The sequence below is a fragment of the Conger conger genome, chromosome 13, assembly GCF_963514075.1.
Source record: "Conger conger chromosome 13, fConCon1.1, whole genome shotgun sequence".
In the NCBI taxonomy this organism is placed as follows: Eukaryota; Metazoa; Chordata; class Actinopteri; order Anguilliformes; family Congridae; genus Conger; species Conger conger.
Window position 1 is genome coordinate 23,146,343 of NC_083772.1, and position 23,797 is coordinate 23,170,139.

The 23,797-nt window shown below is 42.9% G+C and overlaps 2 protein-coding genes across 2 annotated transcripts; both read left to right on the forward strand.

Moving 5' to 3' along the window:
• The first annotated feature begins 8,646 nt into the window (after positions 1–8,646).
• Positions 8,647–9,576, forward strand: LOC133107453 (olfactory receptor 2C1-like). Its single transcript, XM_061216441.1, has one exon. It carries the CDS (start codon positions 8,647–8,649, stop codon positions 9,574–9,576), a length of 930 nt encoding a protein of 309 aa, XP_061072425.1.
• An 8,230-nt stretch (positions 9,577–17,806) lies between these two features.
• LOC133107454 (olfactory receptor 2G6-like) lies at positions 17,807–22,978 on the forward strand. The gene is made up of 2 exons (XM_061216442.1): positions 17,807–18,703; positions 22,877–22,978. Exons 1-2 carry the CDS (start codon positions 17,807–17,809, stop codon positions 22,976–22,978), a joined length of 999 nt encoding a protein of 332 aa, XP_061072426.1.
• Positions 22,979–23,797: the final 819 nt, after the last annotated feature.

Sequence of the window (23,797 nt, forward strand, 5' to 3'; positions counted from 1 at the left end):
ATTTTGTATCTCAAAATTTTGAAGTGATAACAAACTTATTTGAAAATCAAAAACTGAAATCTCTCATTCAGACCCTTTGCTGTGGCCCTCCAATTTATCCTTGGGATGCATCTAGAACTTGATTGTAGTCCACCTGTGGAAAGGCACACACCTAAGTATATAAGGTCCCACAATTCACATGCATTTCAGAACAAGAACCCGGTGTGTCATCAACATAAAAATAAAAAAGTTTTGTTATGTGTCAAGGGTTACACTATGACTAATCACCAGCACTTTATATAAAGGACTGCACTAAGCATTTACAACATATACTCAGCACTTTTTACACTTTCATAAATACGTCTTCACTCTCTATCCAAAATAGAAAGTCCAAAAAGGAAAACAAGAGAGAAGCTAAAGAAAAATATGTGCAGTAAAGCAGAGTCTGACGAAACAAACCAAAAAGATGAGGGCAAATTGCCCTCCATAGAGCTTAGTATAGGGCCTCTGAGAGACCCAAATAAGTGGTGTCCAAATCTCACAGACAGGATTGACACAGTAACTTTTGCAGATTTGAGCACCCCTACACACTAGATGAACAAAAGAGGCTAGTGCTCTCAACAATTGGCAGTGAGTCTGCACTGAGCCGACAAAACAGTTGATGTAGAACTCACACAGCTGAAACCCATCAGGGGTAGCTAAAGGTACAATAGATCATTTCGGACTTCTAACAGTCAAGGAGGAATTGCGGTAACAAACACCCTCAAACCACAACACTGTTTAAATGTTTATAGCTGTATATTTTTAAATTTAAGGACGATAAACACAAGCAGAGGGTGAGTCAACATGTCAGTGAGCCTTTAAGTACAGTGTAACCAATGCGTGGGAGCTTCCCAGTGGCCCAGAGCAGAACCACACCAGGCCACCACCTCGCAGGTAGTTCAGTTTTTAAAACTGCATGTGACTGGTTATTCAGACATTTCCATATTGGAGCCTTTAAAATACATCTATAAGGAAATGATATCAAAGGTCACATAATGCACAACAAAGTAATTTCAGGAAATCATACTCTGTAATTTGGCATGTGCATCAGACAGTAAATAGTTTTGATAAAATTAGGTTATTAAATGTAATTCTTAATTAATGCAAAAAATAAAGGCATTGGAGTAATCAAACATCAATAATTTGTTCTAGAGCATGTCAATGTAATTACAAGGAGACCTATGTTTTTGTTATTATTAAACTTTTTTTTTTTTTTTGCATTTATAATTTAATATATTTTTATTTGTTAAACTGTAGATACAATAGGTACAGGTGGGTTAGCCAAATGTTGAGCGACAATTGACATTTTGAGTGATGGTGTTTGTTTTTTACCCCAAGAGTACATCATTGATCATACATATGTAAGGCAGTGTATCTGCTGCACCACTAGGTGGCGTTGTAGCCCTCAGTTATCGACCAGAGTTTGTTTATTTCAATACTTTTTGATCGTTCTGTTATACCGTAGGGTTGATGCGTGTTGAGCGTAGGACGCCTTTTTATTTTTAATGTTTATTTTTTTTTATCTCACTCTACATATAGCCTATGTTGTAATATTCAAATGTGATAACATACTAGTGATGTCTACAACAGGCACCCGTGACATACTAGTGATGTCTACAACAGGCACCCGTATGGTCACCGATACTCCCAGGTCCTAGAGCAGAGGGGTCCTCAATCAAGGAAGCTACCGGAGGCGGAGATTAGGTTGGCATTATCCGCTGTATCCACGGGAAGCTGTATGCAACAGATGGCGAAATAAAGTAACTAAACAAAGTCGTCGTGCTGTGATAATTCCAGAAGCATGGAAACAAGACATATGTAACTACTTGGTGTTTGTAAAGGGGGAAGTTTTTACATACTGTGATTTAAGAGCCAGATATTGCTGTGAATTTAATTGACTTTAACTGATTTTTGGAATTTACCAGCCTTTTTAGTTGAAAAAGCATTTTTTGTTGGGTGCATTGCTAAACTGATAACATAGCAACATGTCACAGAACCTAAATGTGCCTCCCGCTGGCGCACCCAGCCTCCAGCCTGTTCAAGTGCCTGTTCATACAAAGCAATACCCCACCGTCCCTGGAGCGACATACCCAACCGCCTCAAAGGCATACGTCGTACCCCAGCCGATACTCTAAGGCTGCCAGGTGCTGGAGCTTCAGGGCAGGTGCCGCTGCTTCGCTTTGACACCAGCCCGGACACAAACAATGGCCACCAGGCAAACAGGTCAGTGAACACCCCTGTGTCTAAACACGGTGGGGATGGGACCACAGCTGCTCTGCCCCTACAAAGCTTCCCACACCATGTCCCAATTAGGATGTCAACTGACCAACAGCCCACTGTGACTTATCCAGTTGCCTACCCCTATCAACCCCAGCCTATTGGGCCTAGCCCGCACGCCTATTCAAGCTATCTGTATCCCCCCCTTGTGTCCCAAATGCCCGTGCCAAATGTTCAAACATCATTGTTGGGGGTGAACATTACAAGTAAGCCCACTGTTACTAGGCAGAGCCCCTATGTGCATTTCTCTGAATCTGAAACCACTCGTCATAGCGCTCAGGGCTCAAGTTATAGCAAAGCCATGCCATCGCCTCTGTACACTGCTGGGGTGTGGGTCCCCAGCACAACCCCCTATAGCTCCCACGTAGCGGTTGACCATACAGCTGCAGATGTGCACCCTGAGCCACCATACCCCCAAAGCCCCACTCCAGGCACTCACATCGACACGCCTGCTGGAGCGCTCCCTCCAACCACACCTTCCGACCTGTACACCTACCCATGTGTGCGGCCATCAACCATTCCTGTTCGAGCCATGCATGGCCACAGCCCTCCGATGGCAGCCTATGGTGGCCTTAATGCAAACTCATTAGGTGAAGAATGTTCAAGTCTTCACTGGGAACCCAGACTGCAAGATACTGATGGAGGATTGGGTGTGTGACATGCAGTACCTCCTGGAGGCGATAGAGCTCCCCACACACCTCTGCTTTTCCACTGTCGTGCGTCACTTGGGTGGCAAAGCCCGAAAGCTGATCCTTAATCTACCTCCATATGAGCAAACCCCAGAGAAAGCATTCGAAGAGCTGAGGGCAGAGTATAGTGACACACAAGGCTCCCTAGACCCCTTAGCTGACTTTTAAGAACAGAGTCAGAATTCAGCCCCTCAACAAAGCAAAGAAAACGTTTGCACAGGTGCATATTACATCAGAGGATAGTGGAAATGTGAAAAGAGAGAGAATCAAGCCCGTGTCTGAATTGTCAGAGCTGATGGAGATGGTGAAGAAGCTAGCCCTTAGCCAGGAGGAGCAGATGGAAAAGTTGTCCCACCTGGAGCTGAGAATAGCCTCCCCCCCTTGCCTCCCCGCCAACCGCCCCTTCAGCGCCGGGGAGGGCAAACCAGAATTCAGGCTTCACCTGTTTCCGGTGTGGAAAGCTGGGGCATACAGCCAGAGTTTGCCGGGCAGGTCTCCCCCATGCCAACCTGGCTGAAGCCCCCCAGCCTAACGCCCCTGCTGAGGGACGCACATCCCACCCCTCTCAGCCTTTAAACGCTTTTTAGCTAGGGCAACCATGGGCATGCAGCAAGGGCCCCACCCACCAGTTGAAAAGGTTCACCGTGAAGAGGAAACACCCCATGGAATGAAGGAAATGTGGAAGTCAATGGCAAGGCGTGCAGAGCTCTCATTGACTCTGGCTCCCAGATAACCAGCCTCACCCACAGCTACTGGCAGAGCCACCCAGTTCTACAACACAAGAAGCTACAGTCGTCCAAAATCCCCATTGAGGGTGCAGCAGGCCAGGCAGTGCCCTATCATGGTGTGCTCCAAGTGGACCTGAAAGTGCTTGGGAAAGAGTATGAAGCTGTGCCTACCTTCGTTGTTCCTGACTCGGACTACCGCTTTTCAGTCCCCCTCCTGGTGGGAACCAATGTCATCCGTGCCTCCCGGAGCCACCTCCAAGCAGCCTATGGCCCACAGTTTCTGCATCGAGTCAAAGAGCAGCATCCAGAGTGGTATACGGCCCTGCTGAAGGTGGGGAGCGCCAAGCCAAGTGAAATGCATGACATTGTAGGTCCTGCTGTGTACACTGGTCATAAAATATGTATCCCTGGAGGGAAAGAAATGGATTTAAGATGCAAGATCAAAGCTGGTCCGCAGAGTAAGACTTATACTGCCCTGATCGAAGGCCAGGCCACCTTGCAACTCCCCCAGGACCTCTTTGTTGCTAAAGTCCTTGCTAAAGAGAGGCTGTATCTCCGTCAGGGTGATGAATCTTTCCCAGCATGATATCACCATCCGACCACACACACATCTTGCCAATGCTGTCCTGGTGCACAATGTGGTGGAGTTTTCTGACAAAAAGCGGGGTGAAACTTGGAACAAAGAGGCATGTCTTAGTCTGGACGAAGTGGTAGCCAGTTGTGGTGTTGACCTTAGCGAAGCAGTGGTGGAGAACGAGAACCAGCGTGCTCAGCTTAAAGAGCTGCTGGATAAGAATGCAGGTGTGTTCTCCCAGCACCCCACTGACTATAGCCACACAACCACCATCCAGCATGAGATTCTGCTGGTGGATACCCCCCTCCCAGTGGCAAGATGTGAGGCAGCTGTTGATGGAGATGGAGACGGCAGGAGTCATCCGTCCCAGCAAAAGCCCCTATGCCTCCCCAGTGGTTGTAGTAACCAAGAAAGACGGGTCCTTAAGACTGTGTATAGATTATAGGAGGCTGAACTCCTGCAGCACCCGAGATGCGTTTCCACTGCCAAGAATCGAGGAGGCTCTAGAGTCATTGGGACAAGCCAAGTACTTCTCTACCCTTGACCTAACCTCCGGTTATTGGCAGGTGGAAGTAGCCGAACATGACAAGCACAGGACCGTGTTTAGCACTCCCATGGGGCTTTTTGAGGCCAATAGGATGCCATTCGGCTTGCAGAATGTGCCCTCTACTTTTCAAAGACTAATGACCTGCTGCTTCGGGAGCATGGCCTAAAGCTCAGGCCCTCTAAGTGTCAGTTCGTTAGGGAAGAAGTGAACTACCTGGGTCACTTGGTGTCGGCTAACCGCATCAGGACGGACCCAGAGAAGATCAGCAAGGTTAAGGAGTGGCTGACACCCACCAACCGGAAAGAAGTGCTTCAATTTTTAGGATTTGCAGGCTACTACAGGCGCTACATGAAGGGATACTCCAGCCTGGCTGCTCCCCTATACCGCCTCACTTCTGGTGACCCCAGAAAGAAGAGGAGAGGAGCCAGGAAGGACCCGGAGCCTGACCACCCCTTCATGTGGACAACTGAATGTGAGGAGGCCTTTCAGTCCTAAGTTGGTGGGTGCTCTGGTGCTGGGTTACCCAGACTACAGCCTGCCATTCCTCCTGCAGACCGATGCATCAAGGGAGGGGCTTGGCGCAGTGTTGGCGCAGGTCCAAGGTGGAATGGAAAAAGTTGTCGCGTACGCTAGGAGAGGCTTGAGCCCACCTGAGACGAGGTATCCTGCACATAAACTCGAATTCCTTGCTCTCAAGTGGGCAGTCACCAATAAGTTCTAGGACCATCTCTATGGCCGCAAGTTCTCTGTTCTTACCGATAACAATCCCCTGAAATACGCGATGACTTCCGCCAAACTGCGACAGGCCAGGGCTGGGTTTCTCACCTGTCAATATTCAACTTTTACATCCAGTATCGGAGGGAACAAGACAACTTGTCACATGTCCAATCAGGAGGTGATGGAGGTCCTGCAGACCTGCCCCCAGCAAGTGAAGAGTGGTGAACGAAGGTGTGAGGAAGCTCAAGCTGACCAGGAGCTGGTGGAGGACATGGGTGAAAGTGTTGCTGTGGAGGAGCCTGGAAGTAGTCAGCCAATGGAGTCCAGTGAGCCATATGGAGATGTGGGGATGGAGGCACTCCCGCTATGACCACACAGGAGATCTGTGCAGGGCAGAAAGAAGACCCCGTCATCGGCCCTGGCTTGGCCTTCTCTTAAAAGAGTGGAGGAGGTTAGTGGAGAGAAGAGGCAGGCACAGTGGCTCAGGTCCTGTGGAGGAACTTCTTCTGCCGATTTGGGTTCCCTGCAAAGCTACATGCAGATCAAGGGCGAAAGTACAATCGTGAAAGAGTTGTGTAAGTGCACAGGCATCGTCAAAACCCACACAACGCCCTACCATCCCCAGGGTAACGGGACCACCGAAACATTCAACCGCACCCGACTGAACATGCTGGGGACTTTAGAGACACACTTGAAGCCTCGGTGGCATGAACATGTGGATGCCATGACACATGCCTATAACTGCTCATGACACGACTCCACTGGATATAGCCCATACTACCTCATGTTCGGTAGACATCCTTTGCTCCCAGTCGACTTGATCTTCGGCTCCCCCACCACTAACAAGCCATGTGGCTACACTGAATACGTCCAGACTCTGCATGACTCACTGACAGAGGCCTATGCCCTGGCTAATCAGACCTCACAGCAGGCGAAAGAACAACAGAAAACGTATTATGACAAGAAAGCCAAGAGTGAAGAGTTCAGTCCCAGGGATAGAGTCTTAGTCAAAGTCTGTCATGTGGAGGGGAAGCAGAAATTGGGAGACCGTTGGTATGCCCGTCCCTATGTCATGGTGAAGAAGCAACCCAGCCTGCCTGTATACGTGGTGCGTCTGGAGGATGGAGTTGCAGAGTGGGTGGTGCCGGAACCTCCTTACCCAGTGTATGTTCCTCCCAGTGGAGCGAGGCAGTGGAGTGACCACGGAAGAAGGCCAATCCGACAACGAGGCATTGGATGCCAGCCTGGAGTTGGACCCAGAGGGGGAACCAGAGGGTGATGGTACAGAGCAAAGTGATAGAGCTGTGTCTGGAACAGTGCATGGAGAGGAGCACTCAAGTTCTGAACAGGCTGATGTGGGGACAGAGGAAATGAGGGAAGGAGAGGAAATGCATGGGACCAGTAGTGGTGCCACCTCCACCCAAAGGACCAACACTCAAAGGAGAAACCCGGAGAGGAAGCGGCGTCCCCCCGCAAAACTCTCCGTTTGAGTCCCAAGTCGTAACCATGGAGAATGTCCAGCAGAAGATAGAGAGAGGGAGAAAGTTGTGGCAAACAGCCAAAGCACGAAGAGTGGCTGGACACATATTGGGCCACACTGCATTCACTTTGAAAACAGATAGCTAGTTACATACACACATGCATACTACACACACCTGACACCTCAAAGTCATACACTACACTTTTATTGTTTTGAATTTCTCAGGTTATACTGTATACTGTTCTGGTGGTTGATCCGAAGGCTGGGACGCCATCACTTAAAGAGGGGGTGGATGTAAGGCAGTGTATCTGCTGCGCCATTAGGTGGCGTTGTAGCCCTCAGTTATCGACCAGAGTTTGTTTATTTTAATGCTTTTTGATCCTTCTGTTATACCGTAGGGTTGATGCGTGTTGCGCGTAGGACGCCATTTTATTTTTTATGTACGTTATCAACCTTATAGGTAAGTCACTTTATTTTGGTGGGTGAAAGTAATATCAGATTGCTAAGTAAATACCATACTGAAGTTCATTTTTATGAGCTATATTGAATGTTAAACTGTTAAGCTGTTAAATGCTGGGTAATTTGCATAATGTTTCTCTATAAAATACCGAGTGGAATATGGCTAGCAATGAGATTATATGTGTTATGGGAACAGATACGGGTTGTTGAAATGTATTAGCATTAGTTACTGTGATGCACTAGCGTGTAATTGTACCGAGTAAGAACTCAGAATGTACGTTATCAACCTTATAGAGACTGTGCTGGAGAATAAAAACATCTCGCCACCATTCCTTCGTCTCCCGCGTGGACTCCTTCTACACACAATAGCAGCGGATCGTTGGAGAGCGAGAGAGACAGGGTTATACATACATTATGGCTGTGAAATATCAGAAGGATCTGAGAGGTTAAAACAGCCAATTTTGCCTGTGAGTGCTCCCTGCATTCCACACTGGAGACAGGTTTTAATTTCACATCAAAGGCGCTTTTTTTCCCCAACATAGCATTTCTCCTGTTGTATTGCACAACTGGGAAAATGAAACAGATGCTGCGAGACGCAGCTCACATAATTTAGCTTACTTACAGAACTGCGTCTGTTTTTTTCTCTCTGGAAATAAGACTTTCAATATGACAAGCTATAACTGTGTAACCTACATATACATGTTATGCAAACTATATTTCATGCATACTGCATGCAGTATTCTTTTGGGAATATTTAACATTAGCCTTTTTTATGTTTCTATTTTTATAGTCTCTCTGTTAACTTGATCTCATTAAGCAGAATCGCTGTAAAACGGGGATTAGCGGGTAAATCTCAAAGGGCATTTACGCAATCTAGATATAAAGCGGTGGATGTAGACATGAAATCATTCAGTGCGTCGTTTCCTCCTGTAGAGTTAGAAGTTAACCAAATTAAGACTTTAGTCGTTCGGTTTAAACATCCGAAAATGATTTCATTACTTTTCGATAAATTAAGGCTTTTATGTGCAATTTGAAGAATTGTTGAAAGGGTTACACTTGATCATTTAGGGGGTGCAGATGAAATTAATAACGGAAAAGCTGGCGCAAAAACATCTCAGTCCCGGTGTTTTATACACACCTGTTATAGATCTACCATGCAGAATTCAACAGAAATATTGTTTGTTCTACAAGGACTGAATGATACGAAGTCAAAGAAACACGCATACTTTGTCGTCACTCTTCTCGTTTACCTTTTTACTATTTTAGTGAACCTGACTTTGATTACCACAATATTTTTACATAGAGTGCTCCATGAGCCAATGTTTATATTTCTGTGCAACTTGTGTGCAAATGGGTTATTGGGTGTCTCTACATTTTATCCGAAAATATTGCTGGATTTGTTATCTGACGTAAGTGTTACTCCGTATAAAGCTTGTCTTGCTCAAATGTTTGTAATATACAGTTATGTCTGCTGCGAGATGACGACCTTATCTGTGATGGCTTTTGACAGGTATGTCGCGATATGCAAACCCCTTAATTACCACTCCATCATCACGCCTCGGATGGTAGTGAATTTGGTGATTTTCACCTGGCTGTCTTCCATCTGTGAATCAGCTGTTGTGGTGAGCCTGATAGCCAGACTGCCCCTCTGTGGATTCAAAATCGAAAAACTTTATTGCACAGGCTGGGCAGTGGTGAAGCTGTCATGTGTTGATACAAGTATCAACAACATTTCCGGGTCAATTTTCTTGTTCATACACGTTGCAGAAGCAGTCGTGATCTGTTTTTCTTATGTTAATATCGTCAGATCGTCTGTGCGGTCGCAGGAAGAACGGAGTAAGTTCATGCAGACCTGTTTGCCCCATTTAATCTCATTGGGCAGTTTCGCAATTGCTGGTGTTTTTGACCTTATGTACGCACGCTATGGTTCTACTAGTCGTCTCCATGCTCTCCGTCATTTCATGTCATTGGAGTACCTCGTTGTTCCACCGCTCCTAAACCCCCTCATGTACGGCCTGAAACTGAAGCAGATCCGCCAGAGAATCTTTGCAATTTGCAGCCGGAAAGTAGATGCTCTAAAGTGAATGTCGTTTTACCTTCCGCTCCATGTTGAAAATTATACATGTGTTTTATATGATGTCGAGACATTTTATGCATACATTGGAAACAAGGTGAATGAACCTTGGAAACTGAAAACATAAAATATAACACTGGAAACGCAAATCCATATATCCAGATAATTCCATTTACAAATATCTTATAGCTAGTCTATATTGTGTTATTAATTTCCTTTTAGTGTGGTATACGTTTATGCGTGGTATACAGTTATAATAGCCGAATAACTAAAATGAAATTAATAACACAATGTAGACTAGCCTATCTATTTGTTTTACTTTTTTAAATAAAAAGATGGATAACAAGATATTTGTAAATGGAAGATGGATTTGCGTTTCCAGCAAGCAGTCTAATCGGTTATTAACAATTCACTAAACCTTTCAGCACCTTTCAAGCGGGCAGGAGTGTTACAGCTACACTAACAGTAAGTATCGTGCCCGCGCTCTCCTTGTTAATTTGGGAAGCGCATGTATAATTTACGGTCGTCCTGAAGAGGGCACTTTTAAGACAGTCTTTACCCCTGAGATCGTTCGGCAACGCGGAACGAAGCTCTGGTCTGTTACAGTGCATCCGGAAAGTATTCACAGCGCTTCACTTTTCCCACATTTTGTTATGTTACCGCCTTATTACAAAATTGAATAAATTCATTTTTTTCCTCAAAATTGTACACGCAACACCCCATAATGACAACATGAAAGAAATGTATTAAAAATGGAAAAACTAAGAAATCACATGTACACAAGTATTCACAGCCTTTGCCATGAAGCTCAAAATTGAGCTCAGGTGCATCCTGTTTCCACTGATCAACCTTGAGATGTTTCTACAGCTTAATTCAGTTGATTGGACATGATTTTGAAAGGCACACACCTGTCTATATAAGGTCCCACAGTTGACAGTGCATGTCGGAGCACAAACCAAGCATGAAGTCAAAGGAATTGTCTGTACACCTCCGAGACAGGATTGTCTTTGAGCCACAAATCTGGGGAAGGGTACAGAAAAATGTAGGCTGCTTTGAAGGTCCCAATGAGCACAGTGGCCTCCATCATCTGTAAATGGAAGAAGTTCAGAACCACCAGGACTCTTCCTAGAGCTGGCCGCCCGTCTAAACTGAGCAATTGGGGGAGAAGGGCCTTAGTCAGGGAGGTGACCAAGAACCCGATGGTCACTCTGTCAGAGCTCTAGCGTTCCTCTGTGGAGAGAGGAGAACCTTCCAGAAGGACAACCATCTCTGCAGCAATCCACCAATCAGGCCTGTATGGTGGAGTGGCCAGACGGAAGCCACTCCTTAGTAAAAGGCACATGGCAGCCCGCCTGGAGTTTGCCAAAAGGCACCTGAAGGACACTCAGACCATGAGAAACAGGAAACCAGGCACCGCTCATCACCTGGCCAATACCATCCCTACAGTGAAGCATGGTGGTGGCAGCATCATGCTGTGGGGATGTTTTTCAGTGGCAGGAACTGGGAGACTAGTCAGGATTGAGGGAAAGATGAATGCAGCAATGTACAAAGACATCCTGGATGAAAACCTCCTCCAGAGCTCTCTTGACCTCAGACTGGGGCGACGGTTCATCTTTCAGCAGGACAACGACCCTAAGCACACATCCAAGATATCAAAGGTGTGGCTTCAGGACAACTCTGTGAATGTCCTTGAGTGGCCCAGCCAGAGCCCAGACTTGAATCCGATTGAACATCTCTGGAGAGATCTGAAAATGGCTGTGCACCGACGCTCCCCATCCAACCCGATGGATCTTGAGAGGTGCTTCAAAGAGGAATGGGCGAAACTGCCCAAAGATAGGTGTGCCAAGCTTGTGGCATCATATTCAAAAAGACTTGAGGCTGTAATTGCTGCCAAAGGCGCATCAACAAAGTATTGAGCAAAGGCTGTGAATACTTATGTACATGTGATTTCTTAGTTTTTTGTTTTTTTTCTTATAAATTTGCAAAAAAAAAATAAAAAAACTTCTTTCATGTTTCGTGTTGTGTGTAGAATTTTGAGGAAAAAAATGAATTTATTCCATTTTGGAATAAGGCTGTAACATAACAAAATGTGGGAAAAGTGAAGCGCTGTGAATACTTTCCGGATGCACTGTATATGCAAATGACAGATTTTTTTTCTCCTTTTTTTGGGGGGTTGCTGAAAAGGTAATACAATCTGGCATAGTAACTGGTTTAAAACCAGTTCCCCATTACCTGCCATTGGTTCAGCGCCACGCTTCTTAGTTGCAAGGTGTATGCAAGTGCATTTTGACGCCCCACAGTTTTACCAAACTGATTCATAATCGTATATGTAGTTTTAATTTCTTTTCTTTTTTATAGTTTCTGCATTTCCCCTGGTAATGATCGCGCGTTTGCAGGTGTATGATTTTTGCAGGTAGCAGTTTGGTCAATGACGTTTGGTCAATTATCCGTTCTCCACTTTGTTAGACAACAGAGATCACTGAAATTAAAAGTAACGGTACAGATCAGGCATGTTGAATACTGACCCCACCATTTTTTTAAATGGGAACCTGAGATAACCAATCACATGGTATGTTTGCTCTGGCATTGTGCTTGTTTGGTTGTAAATAGTAAATTGCAGGGCTTCATACTTCAGGCTGTGTCAGTTATGGGTGCTAAATATGAAGTAAAACACTTTTTTTTCCTGTTTCTTTCTCAGATTTAGCCTACGTGTGGCATTTTCTTCTAGATTTAGGCTAAATACTATGTTTTTTCTCAGATTTCATAGACATGCTAAATAAACCTTTGTTTGACGTTTTATTATTCATAATAATCATTTTATTTATTTATTTAAGATTTATTTATACATGGAGTATGTATTGTGGTTTACGGCAAAAAATACCCAAAATACCAAACCGAGCTCAGCCTCCATCTTCAACTGCTCCGGAAGCTCTCCTGAATTGTGCTCCAAGGTTTATTCTAGTTTAAGGGGAGACACCACAGGTGAACGTGGCGATTTTGACTGCATAGCTCAATTGTGAGATTCCTCTATCCTCATGTAGCTTCAAGAAATATATATTTCATGTATGATTTTAAGGGCCAGTCCAAGTCAACACCAGGAGGTTGCACCACAGCGACTCTTGCATAGTTGGACTCTTGGATAATTTTTTGTATTTTTTAATTTGAGCTTCGTACTAGGTTTTGTTTGTCGGTGGTGTGACAAAAAATATGTCCCAGCGCAAAATGTGATTTTAACATAACTTCGTAATGAACCGTTTGAAATCTTTAAAACCTTTAATCTCCTGGTAATTTTGTATGTAGATGTCATATGTTGTGTCAGAAAACATTTAAAAATATTTTGCCCTGAGAATGCACTTTTTTCTCTGGGTACAAGTTTTGGGCAATTATATATCCCAAAAGTACATATTTTAGTGCTATTTTACTTGTAAATGAGAGCAGTCTGAGAGCGCTTTATCAATATTTAAAGATCAACATGTTACTAATAACATTAGCTGAGATATGACCTATGGAATATTCCATTTGGCCATTGAGATCCGCCTGGAAACCAATGTCAGATATTTCACCCGACCCTCTACTTCGGATATGTTGAAGTTAAATCCTTAGTCAATTCTTAGGATTTCTTAGTCAAGATTTAATTTTGGTAGTCAGTCAGTTACATTCCTCGAACACCCCTATAATAAAAAATGGTTTTGTTGAATTTTTTACCTCGGCTGCAAACACTCTTTCAATTACTTTTGTTAATTTGCCTGGATTGGCCATTTTGAGATGTAGATAGCATATTTCCCAAACCTTTACTTTTGACATTTATCATTTACATTTAACATTCACATTCATATATGTAACATTTATATTTAACATTTGCTTGTATATCTAACATTTATTATTAAATCATATAAATGTCACATTTACATTGGCATTTAACATTCATATTTATATGTAATATACATTCACTGACCAGGCTTGTCAAAGCTGACAGGAAGTTGACAGTAATACAAATAACCACACATTACAGCAGTGGTATGCAGAAGAGCATCTAATAATAAGTCTAATAAGTACCTCATAAGTGCTCAATGAGTGTAGACTTTTTCAGTCTTGCTTTAATGGAGAACATTACTATTGGAAAAGCAGTTACATTGTTTCATCAGAACTTAGATTTTGAAAAGAGACATTAGAAAATTTTGGTGCATTTTGTATATTTGGTGATGCTAAATGTGTAAAGACTTGCATTCATGCTTGTGTCCACACACATCTGTTCTCTGTATTGGCGCTCTTTTCCATTACTTGTATTATGTTTGGTAATTCAGTTTTTAAAAATCGTGTGTGACTGGTTATTTACATATTTACATATTGGAGATATGATTGGGAATTATGCAAAACACGGTGCTATTTTGTACTTTCCAATACATTGTGCTTTTCGGTACTTTCCATAGCATATAAATCATTTTATTCAACTCAGGTTACACACGGGTCACTTTATGCACTTCTAACACAAACGTATCAGCAGTGAATCATTGAAAATATACAGGCATACTAAACAAAATCATTATTCTCTTCTAAGTGAGTAAATGTAGTTATTTAGCCTGATGCATTCTTTGCTTTCATTTCTACAGTTGACACTGTGGTTTCTTGCGTTTCCATAAGCTCAGCCGTATTTAATGTTGATTTGATAACAGGCAGCGTATATGTGATATATTGATTATCACCTATACGGCCTGTAGCGTAGTGGTTAAGCTAAATGCTAAATGACTGGGACACTCAAGGTCGGTTCGAATCCCGGTGTAGCCACAATAAGATCCGCACAGCCGTTGGGCCCTTGAGCAAGGCCCTTAACCCTGCATTGCTCCAGGGGAGGATTGTCTCCTGCTCAACTGTACATCGCTCTGGATAAGAGTGTCTGCCAAATGCCAATAATGTAATGTAATGTGATTACAGGATTATGCATATATATATTGATACACTTTTAGCATGAATCATTAAGAGTTTTGGAGGAACCGGCTTGCTCATTAGGGTTGAGTCTGATTTCGACTTGTGATTGATTATCATGATTAGGAGGGAGATCTCTTGTTCCGTGAATTTTCCCTACAACACCTCTAGGCAGACAGAAGATATTAACACAGGGAGGTAGAATGAATGGTTTTCACCTGCATTTTATTCTGTCTCTGGGGAGCGCGAAAGAGAGAGAGCGAGAGCGAACTTATAAATAAACAATCGTCTTCGGCCATAAAAATGAATAATGGACTTTGATCGAGATCAAAACCGTGAACTAAAATAATAACGACAACCAAAACTATCTTCAGCTCTGTCATTTGTCAGCTCTGTGGCTTTCCGCCCCAGCTCTCTAACACAACAGCTCTCTCGTCCGTAGTTCCCCTACTGCCTAGATGCCTACTGTGAAAGAGCACACATGTAACAGCCTAATTCATCATGTAGCCCAGGTGTGTGTCTACATAACCAATAAGAAAGTTCCTCAGATTGCCCTGCCTCCTTCCCGCAAACCGAGCCCCACCTGCCACCACCATCAGAATATAGCTGAGGCACATTCACAGCTTGACCGACACCAACCTCCCCTCCCTTTTCCTGGGAGAGGAAATCAGCACAAGCATTTGCTGACCCTGGCTGATGGATTACCACGAAGTGGAACGGCTGTAGGGCCAGATACCACCGGGTAATCCTGACCTTGGTGTCCTTCATTTAGTGCAGCCACAGGAGGAAAGGTTTAGAGAAGTCAGGGCTAATCAACAGAGGACCAACACAAAAGCATGCTTTAATTCTCAGAAATTCCACCTGGCACTGCTTCTTCCATTGGATCGGATCTGAGGCTCCCTTTCAAGTGAGATCAGTCAAGGGTCTCGCGAGACAGGAAAAATCCATAATGAATCAGCAATAATGATTTGCTAGCCCCAGTCATGACCTCACTTGTTTTTTGGACTTGGGTTGGGGACATGCCAAAATGGCCAGGGTTTTGTTGACCAGGGGACTAACCCGTCCCCATCCCAAGAGGAATCCCACCGTACTTCCCTCCACCAAATTGCACACTTCCCTGGGTTAGCAGTGAGCCCCACCCTTCACATTGTCTTCAGGATGGCTCGCAAATGCTGTATATGCCACTGACAGTCATTACTGTGGATGATAATGTTGTCAAGACAAGGGGATCTGGCAGTAACTTTAAAATCTACTGTCGAAGAAAAAAATGTGTAGTGCCCAACCGATCCAGCAGCTCGTCTACCCAAGGCATAGGATAGGCATCAAATTTTGAAATTGTGTTTACCTTTCAGTAATCCATTTGGAATCTAACAGACTCATCAAGGTTGGGAACAAGCACAATTGCACTGCACCAATCACCATGCATCTCCAGAATCGTGCCAAATTCTTCCTGAACTACTTTTCTCTTGTGCTCAGGCGATCGGTACGGGCGACTTCTAACTACAGTGCCTGGAGGGGTGTGTATGTGGTGGTCTGCAAGGTTTGTTCTTCTGGGTAGGGGTGAGAACACATCAACAAAATCTTGTTCTAATTGCATTAACTCAGCTTGATGTTCTGGAGCCAGATGGCTGTCAATTGGGAGCGGGCAAGTTGTTTTTAGATTTTTTGGGGGGAATTTCCGGGTCAGCTCATCTGACATGACATCCAGTGTGACTGGGTCTACCTCCCTCCATGTGCAATTTGAGTACAGCTCTGCTCGAAGGTCCAATACCTACTGAATTTCATTTTTAGTTTGGTTTGGACTCTCCTCCCAAGTTTCTTTAAACGGGTCCAAAATGCCACCAGGCTTTTGCCCGTACAGTAACTCAAAGGGGGAAAACCCCATGGAGGCTTGAGGAACCTCTCGTATGGCAAACAATAGGAGGTCAATTCATTTCTCCCAATTTTGGATATCGGTGGGAATGAACTTACAAATCTTCAGAGTCTTATTGTACTGCTCCACCTGTCTGTTTGAGGGTGGAAGACGCTGGATCTAACAGAGTTGACATCCAACAATTTGTATAGCTCTTTCAGTGTCCGTGACATAAACAATGTGCTGTGATCGTGGCAGGGTCTTGGCAGATATATTGCAGAGGGGAACCGCCTATGGATACCGGGTGGCATCGTCTACTATGACTATCCAAAACGACATCCGTTTGTGCTCTGCTCTAATGGTCTGATGAGATCCATGCCAATTAATTTGAAGGGGAATGGTAATGGGTGCAAAGGTGCTTTTGGAATGGCTGCAAGATTTACTTTTTGACACTCTGGGTATGCTGTACACCACCAGTGGACGTCTTCCCAACTTCCTTTTCTATACCTACCCAATAAAATAGGACCATTACTTGGTTCAGTGTTTTATCCTGTCCAAAATGACCTGCCATCGGATTTCTGTGAGCCGCTTGAAAAAACATTTTCCTATGGCTTTTTAGCACTAAAGGTTGTGTGCTGTCCTGTCCTGTGCAGTTTGTGGGTCCCGACTCACCCTATATGGTTGATCTCGCCTGACCTAAGATTGGGGACAGAATCTAATTAATGTTGGGGTTTGGAGGTCTAGAGGTAACTTTATAACCTAATAAAGTGCTTGGTGAATGTATATATATATTTTTATGAAAGCTTTCGGTTGATTCCGTCTAATAATGGTCAATAACTGTATTTTTTAGTTTTTTTTCAGCATTTTCTATGCATATTTTGAACTCTGCTCGCTGTACATATGCAAAATCACTTTTCATGCATGCTGAATATGAACATTATATTCTTCTCGGAATATTTAACATTTGCCTGAGTTGTCTTTCTATTTTTTTAGTCTCTATTAACTTGATCTCATTAAGCAGACTCGCTGTAGGACAGTGTTTAGCTGTTAAATCTCAAAGGACATTTACGCAATCCTGATATAAAGCGCGAAACGGTGGACGTAAGAAATCAGGTCATTCTGTCTGTGTGTTGCATTCTCGTCTACAGTTAGAAAATCAGATGAAGATTTTAGCCGTTTCGCTTGAACGTCAGGAAATTATTGAATCCATTTTTGAAAAAGGTTTTTGTGTTAAATTCGAAAATGTGATAAGGATTTCAACCGTATGGGTATTTCCACTGTATTCAAATGAATACCATTGTTAACAGGTAATATCATAGATACAAGATTTTAGTCCTCGTACAAATAGTCGATGATCGGTCTGTATTTGTTCATTTTGGTGGTGCAGGAGAAATTACACCAGAAAAGCTGGCGCAAAAACATATCGGTCTCCCCGGTGTGTTATACACACCTGTTATAGATCTGCATGGAGAATTCGACAGAAATAGTGTTTCTTCTACCAGGACTGAATGCTACGAAGTCAAACAAACATGCATACTTTGTCGTCGCTCTTCTCGCTTACATTTTTACTATTTTAGTGAATCTGGCTTTGATTGTGACCATTGTTTTACATAGAGTGCTCCATGAGCCAATGTTTATATTTCTGTGCAACTTGTGTGCAAATGGAATATTTGGTGTCTCTACGTTTTATCCGAAAATATTGGTGGACTTTTTATCTGACGTGAACGTTACTCCGTATAAAGCGTGCCTCGCTCAAATGTTTGTAATATACAGTTATGCCTTCTGCGAGATGACTACGTTAGCTGTGATGGCTTATGACAGATATATCGCGATATGCAAACCCCTTAATTACCACTCCATCATCACGCCTCGGAGGGTGGCAAATTTGTTGATTTTAACCTGGCTTTCTTCCATCTGCGAATCAGTTGTTGTGGTGGCCCTGATAGCCAGGCTGCCTCTCTGTGGATTCAAAATCGATAAGCTTTATTGCACAGGCTGGGCGGTGGTGAAGCTGTCATGTGTTGATACCACTATCAACAACATATACGGATCCGTTCTCATGTTTATACACGTTTCAGAAGCATTGGTGATATTATTTTCCTATGTTAATATCGTTAAAGCATCTTTGCGATCACAGGAAGAACGGAATAAGTTTATGCAGACTTGTTTGCCCCATTTAATCTCACTGGGAAATTTTGCATTCGCAGGCGTTTTTGACATCATGTACGCTCGCTATGGTTCCAGCACTCGTCTGCTGGGTCTGAGTCATTTCATGTCCCTGGAGTACCTCGTTGTTCCACCGCTCCTAAACCCCCTCATGTACGGCCTGAAACTGAAGCAGATCCGCCAGAGAATCTTTAGAGTTTGCAGCCGGAAAAATAATTCTCTAAAATGAATGTCGTTTTACCTTCCTCTCCATGTTGAAAAGGATTGATTTTTATTGCCTATGTATTGATTATTAGAATTTTATATTTCAAGCATATTTTCATTCTGTGAAATTGTTCCATTTTAAAGTAAAACAAATCAAGTATTCTATGTTCTAAGTTTATAAATGATTATATTATGTTATACATTTTCTTTTAGTTATTCAGCTATTATTACTGCATTCCACGCCGTGCAGACTGTCTAATCGGTTATTATCAATTCAATAAACTTTTCAGCACCATTCAAGGGGTGCTCAAGCTACACTCTCCTTGTTGATCTGGGAAACGCGGGTAAAAAAAAACGGACGTCCTGAAGAGTGCACTTTTAAGACCGTCTTTACCCCTGAGATCGTTTCATATGAAAGGAATATGCGGAATGTTTAGAAAACATGTGGTGAAAAGGTAATACTTACATAATAACCGGGGCTTAAGCCAGTTCCCCGTTTCCCACGACTCTTCATTGTTTGCTTGTAAATACAGTTCAAATGGTAGGGCTTAGCTACTTATTTTTCAATTGCCTCCATGACGGCTATGCGGTGCTAAATGCCGAGTAAAACAGGGTGCGTTTTTCTGTTTTTTTTTTCTTTTCTTTTTTTTCCAGAGTTAGCCTAAGTATGGCATTTTCTTCAAGATTTTGGCTATATATGAATATGATTTTTCTGGGATTTAACGGACATTAAAAAAAGAAACGTCTATTTCATATTTTAAATATTATAATATTAAAATATAATAATATTATGAATTGTTATTTAGGTCGACTGAGCATTAGGTTGACTGAGCATGTATGCTCTTTTACTGGAAAACCCTATTAATCTCTAGCTCTCTTGCTAGTTAATACAATATGTGCATTCTAATATGTGGCCAGATTTAACACCAACACGGACTAGTTTAAAATAGCATGTAAAGGATAAATTTAGGAAGTAAACACATTGCATCGATATTGCTGCAAAAATACGAATGCCAGTGAGAAGGTATTTAATTATGTTATTTTTAATCTGAAAAAACTACATATTTTCGCTAAATAAATTGGCATTAAATAAATTGCATTAATTTTAAATGAAATCTTAAAAAAGATTTAACATATTTAAAATATATACACTCAGTGAGCACTTTATTAGGTATTGATTAGACTTCTACTTCTACTGCTGTAGCCTATCCACTTATGATGCGTTGTGTGTTCAGAGATGCCACTGTTGTAATGTGTGGTTATTTGCGCTACTGTCACCTCTGACGTCTCTCATTAACAAGGCGTTTCTGTCTGCAGAACTGCAGCTCACTGGATTTTGTTTCTTGTTTTTTGCAACATTCTTTGCAAACTCTAGAGACTAGTGTGCATGAAAATCCCAGGAGATCAGCAGTTTGAGATACTCAAACCACCCTGTCTGCCACCAACAATCATTCCACGGTCAAAGTCACTTAGATCACGTTTTTTCCCTGTTCTGATGGTTGATGTGAACATTAACTGAAGCTCCTGACCCGTATCTACATGATTGTATGCATTGCACTGCTGCCACACAATTGGCTGATTAGATATTTTTTTTAGAAGATGCTCCTTAAACATGAATAGGCCTGCTCTAAACTGCAACTCAGGCTGGCTGATGAAAACAAATCTTTGTGAACTTTCTAAGCAAAATTAGCAAGATCCAAATTGTGTCATGTTTATAGATAATATTAATGTAATGGAAACAAACTTTCCCTTGTGCTGTAATTCTCTCATTCTTCTTTATTTAGACGGGTAATGTCATGTCATGCCGACTCACAAAAAATACATAAAATATATGAAAATGACATGAAACAATAATTTCTGTATGTAAAATTGGCATATCAAACAGCGCTAAAATAGCCACTATGCCTACACAGCCGGATAAGCTGGCGCTAATTGCACAGACGGTGAAACTGAGCAAATGAACAGGAAGTTTTCGTAGCAAGTTTTTTTTTTTTTGAAGTAGCCTACTATGACTGGAACTATTCAAATCGACTGGATATGGCAGGGAAGCGATGCTATTCCAATGCTGCGAATAAAGAACTCCTTTAACCAAGCGCTTCCAAAGCATGAAGATAGGTTCACTATCGACACAAAATTATTTGAAAGGGAGTGCTAACTTACTGGAAGTAAAAGAACGCTTTCTTTAGACAATCGCCACTCGGCACACAGCGATGACGGGACTTGGGCGAAGAGGAGATTGAATCGTGAGGAAGTTATGCATAGCATAGCGCATAACTCAAAAACTATAAATTGTTTCAAAATGAAAGGTTATCAGCTATGCAAATGAGCTGCTTGTGAATTGACAGTCAATAGCAACATATGGCCACCCCACACTAGAAACACAGCAACAATTGCTCGGAACAGGATTTCACAGAAAGGACTATAGAATATTAAAGATATGGGTCCAGCTAACAAATGTATACCCCCTTTCATTTTGAAACAATTTATAGTTTTTGAGTTATGAGCTATGCAAATGAGTTGGGTGGCAATTGACAGTCTATGGCAATGCCTGCCTATAGCACACTAGAAACACAGCAACAATTGCTCGGAACAGGATTTCACAGAAAGGACAATAGAATATTAAAGATATGGGTCCAGCTAACAAATGTATACCCCCTTTCATTTTGAAACAATTTATAGTTTTTGAGTTATCAGCTATGCAAATGAGTTGGGTGGCAACTGACAGTCAATAGCAACGTATGGCCACCCCACACTAGAAACACAGCAACAATAGCTTGGAACAGGATTTTGCAGAAAGACTGTAGAATATTAAAGATATGGGTCCAGCTAACAAATGGATACCCCCTTTCATTTTGAAACAATTTATAGTTTTTGAGTTATCAGCTATGCAAATGAGCTGCTTGTGACTTGACAGTCAATAGCAACGTATGGCCACCCCACACTAGAAACACAGCAACAATTGCTCGGAACAGGATTTCACAGAAAGGGCTGTAGAATATTAAAGATATGGGTATATAGAGTAAATGTATACCCCCTTTCATTTTGAAACAATTTATAGTTTTTGAGTTATCAGCTATGCAAATGAGTTGGGTGGCAACTGACAGTCTATGGCAATGCATATTCAGCAAACTTTTATTTTGATAAATGCGAACCGGAAGTCTCCAATTGTGGCCAGCAACATTTGCCAACTTCACGGAGCTGTCCGATAACCCGGTCATATACGATGTTACCATGAAGGGCTATCACGATCAAAACATAAAGAACAAAGCCTGGAGAGATGTCTCTGCAATTTTGGGTGTTTCAGGTGAGAATGATTAATTGTATTCTCTTGTTGGGTTGATGTTAGCTTGCTGTTTACCTTGTAGTTATGCTAGCTAGCTAACGTTAGCTACTAACTGTCAGAGTTTAGCCAACTGTCGGTTCATATGCTCTTGTTAGGTTGATGTTAGCTTGCTGTTTACCTTGTAGTTATGTTAACTAGCTAGCTAAGTCAGCTAACTAACTGTCAGTTAGCATTATCTTGTTAGGTTGATGTTAGCTTGCTGTTTACCTTGTGTTAATTATGTGAATTAGTAGCTAATGTACATAATCGTATATCAACAGCTGACGACTGCAAAAAAAAAATGGAAATACCTCAGGGACAAATATTTAAAGGAAAGAAAATTAGAGATGGACAGGAAGAGAAGTGGAGCCATGGCCACCTCACATAAGAGGTGGAAGTACATGGGCATTCTGGGGTTCCTTGAGCCTCACTGTAGGGAGAGGGCCACAACATCTAATTTGGTAGTGGTTCAGGGAGGAAAGGGAGTGGAGGAAGGAGAGGTGTCGGGAGAGATCACGGCCCTTCTGGGGCCAATGATGTCGCCCCAAAGAGAGGTAGGTGTACCAAGCTAGTAAACAAACCCTAAAACTAAAAACATACCCGAGTGTATTACTGCTGGGCTATTCTCCATATGGTTAACTCAGGTAAATTTAAAATATTACGTTTTCTTTACAGGTTGTGGAAAGTGAAGAGGAGGCAGCAGGCCTAACAGCAGGCCCCTCAGCACATTCCTCAGAGGACACTTCTCAGCACGCTTCTCAGGGGACCTGTCAGAAAGCACCTCTCCTCCCTCTCCTCCAAGGACCTCTACAAGGGTGCGGGAGACCCCAAATTGTCCTTCAGCATTTAAGAAAAGAAAGACCTCAGAGACCACACTCACACCTTATCAACAAAGTGTTTTTTCCGTCTTGGAGAGACAGACGGATGAAGATGAACATTTTATGATGAGTCTGGTGCCCTCTGTTCGGAGGTTTACCAATCAAAAGAAGGCGCAAGTTCGTATGCGTTTTCTACAAGTGTTACCTGATGTGGAGTTTGGGGAGATGTAGACACACACACACATTTTTTTCTTTTCTTTTCTCCATCCTAATATTTGAAATACAAAACATTTTTCACTTGTTTTCATCAGTTTTTACTTTCTTGGCTGTATTGGAACTCACAATCAGTTCAACAATAAAAAATGTTTTGCCACACTGTCTTTTTTATATGAACACCTGAATTAACTACGCACAAAATAAATAAGTTTAGATATTTTATTTGATTATTATTATCACTAGATGTATAGGGTATGGATGTGTGTAGTAGCTGGTTTGCTGCCGATGGTAAGGAGCAGGGGGGCGGGGAGTTGTAGGGCTCAGAGGATGCTGTCCTGCCAAGGCACTTGACCGTCTGGAGAGGAGAAGTAGCTGGTGAAGGTCTCTCTCACTGCAGCTGCTTCTCTGGAGGCGTTGTTGCTGCCGACCCTGGGGATGCTCTGCACTGCACCCTGTGACTCTGCTGGCACGGTTGTAGTGCGGGGGACATCTTCTCTGTCACAATACCAGCGCAGGAAGTTGTGGAGGATACAGGTGGCCTTCACTACACACTCCGCAACCTCTGGGGACACTCCAAGAACCCTCCTGTAGAGCCTCCGCTGGGTGGCAAGAATTCCAAAGGAGCACTCCACCATCCGTCTCGCATGGGATAGCCGAGATAACATCTCCCCAGATGTTGGCCAGGGTAGGGCCTCAAGAGGTTCCTCCAAAGAGGAAACGCCTCATGTGC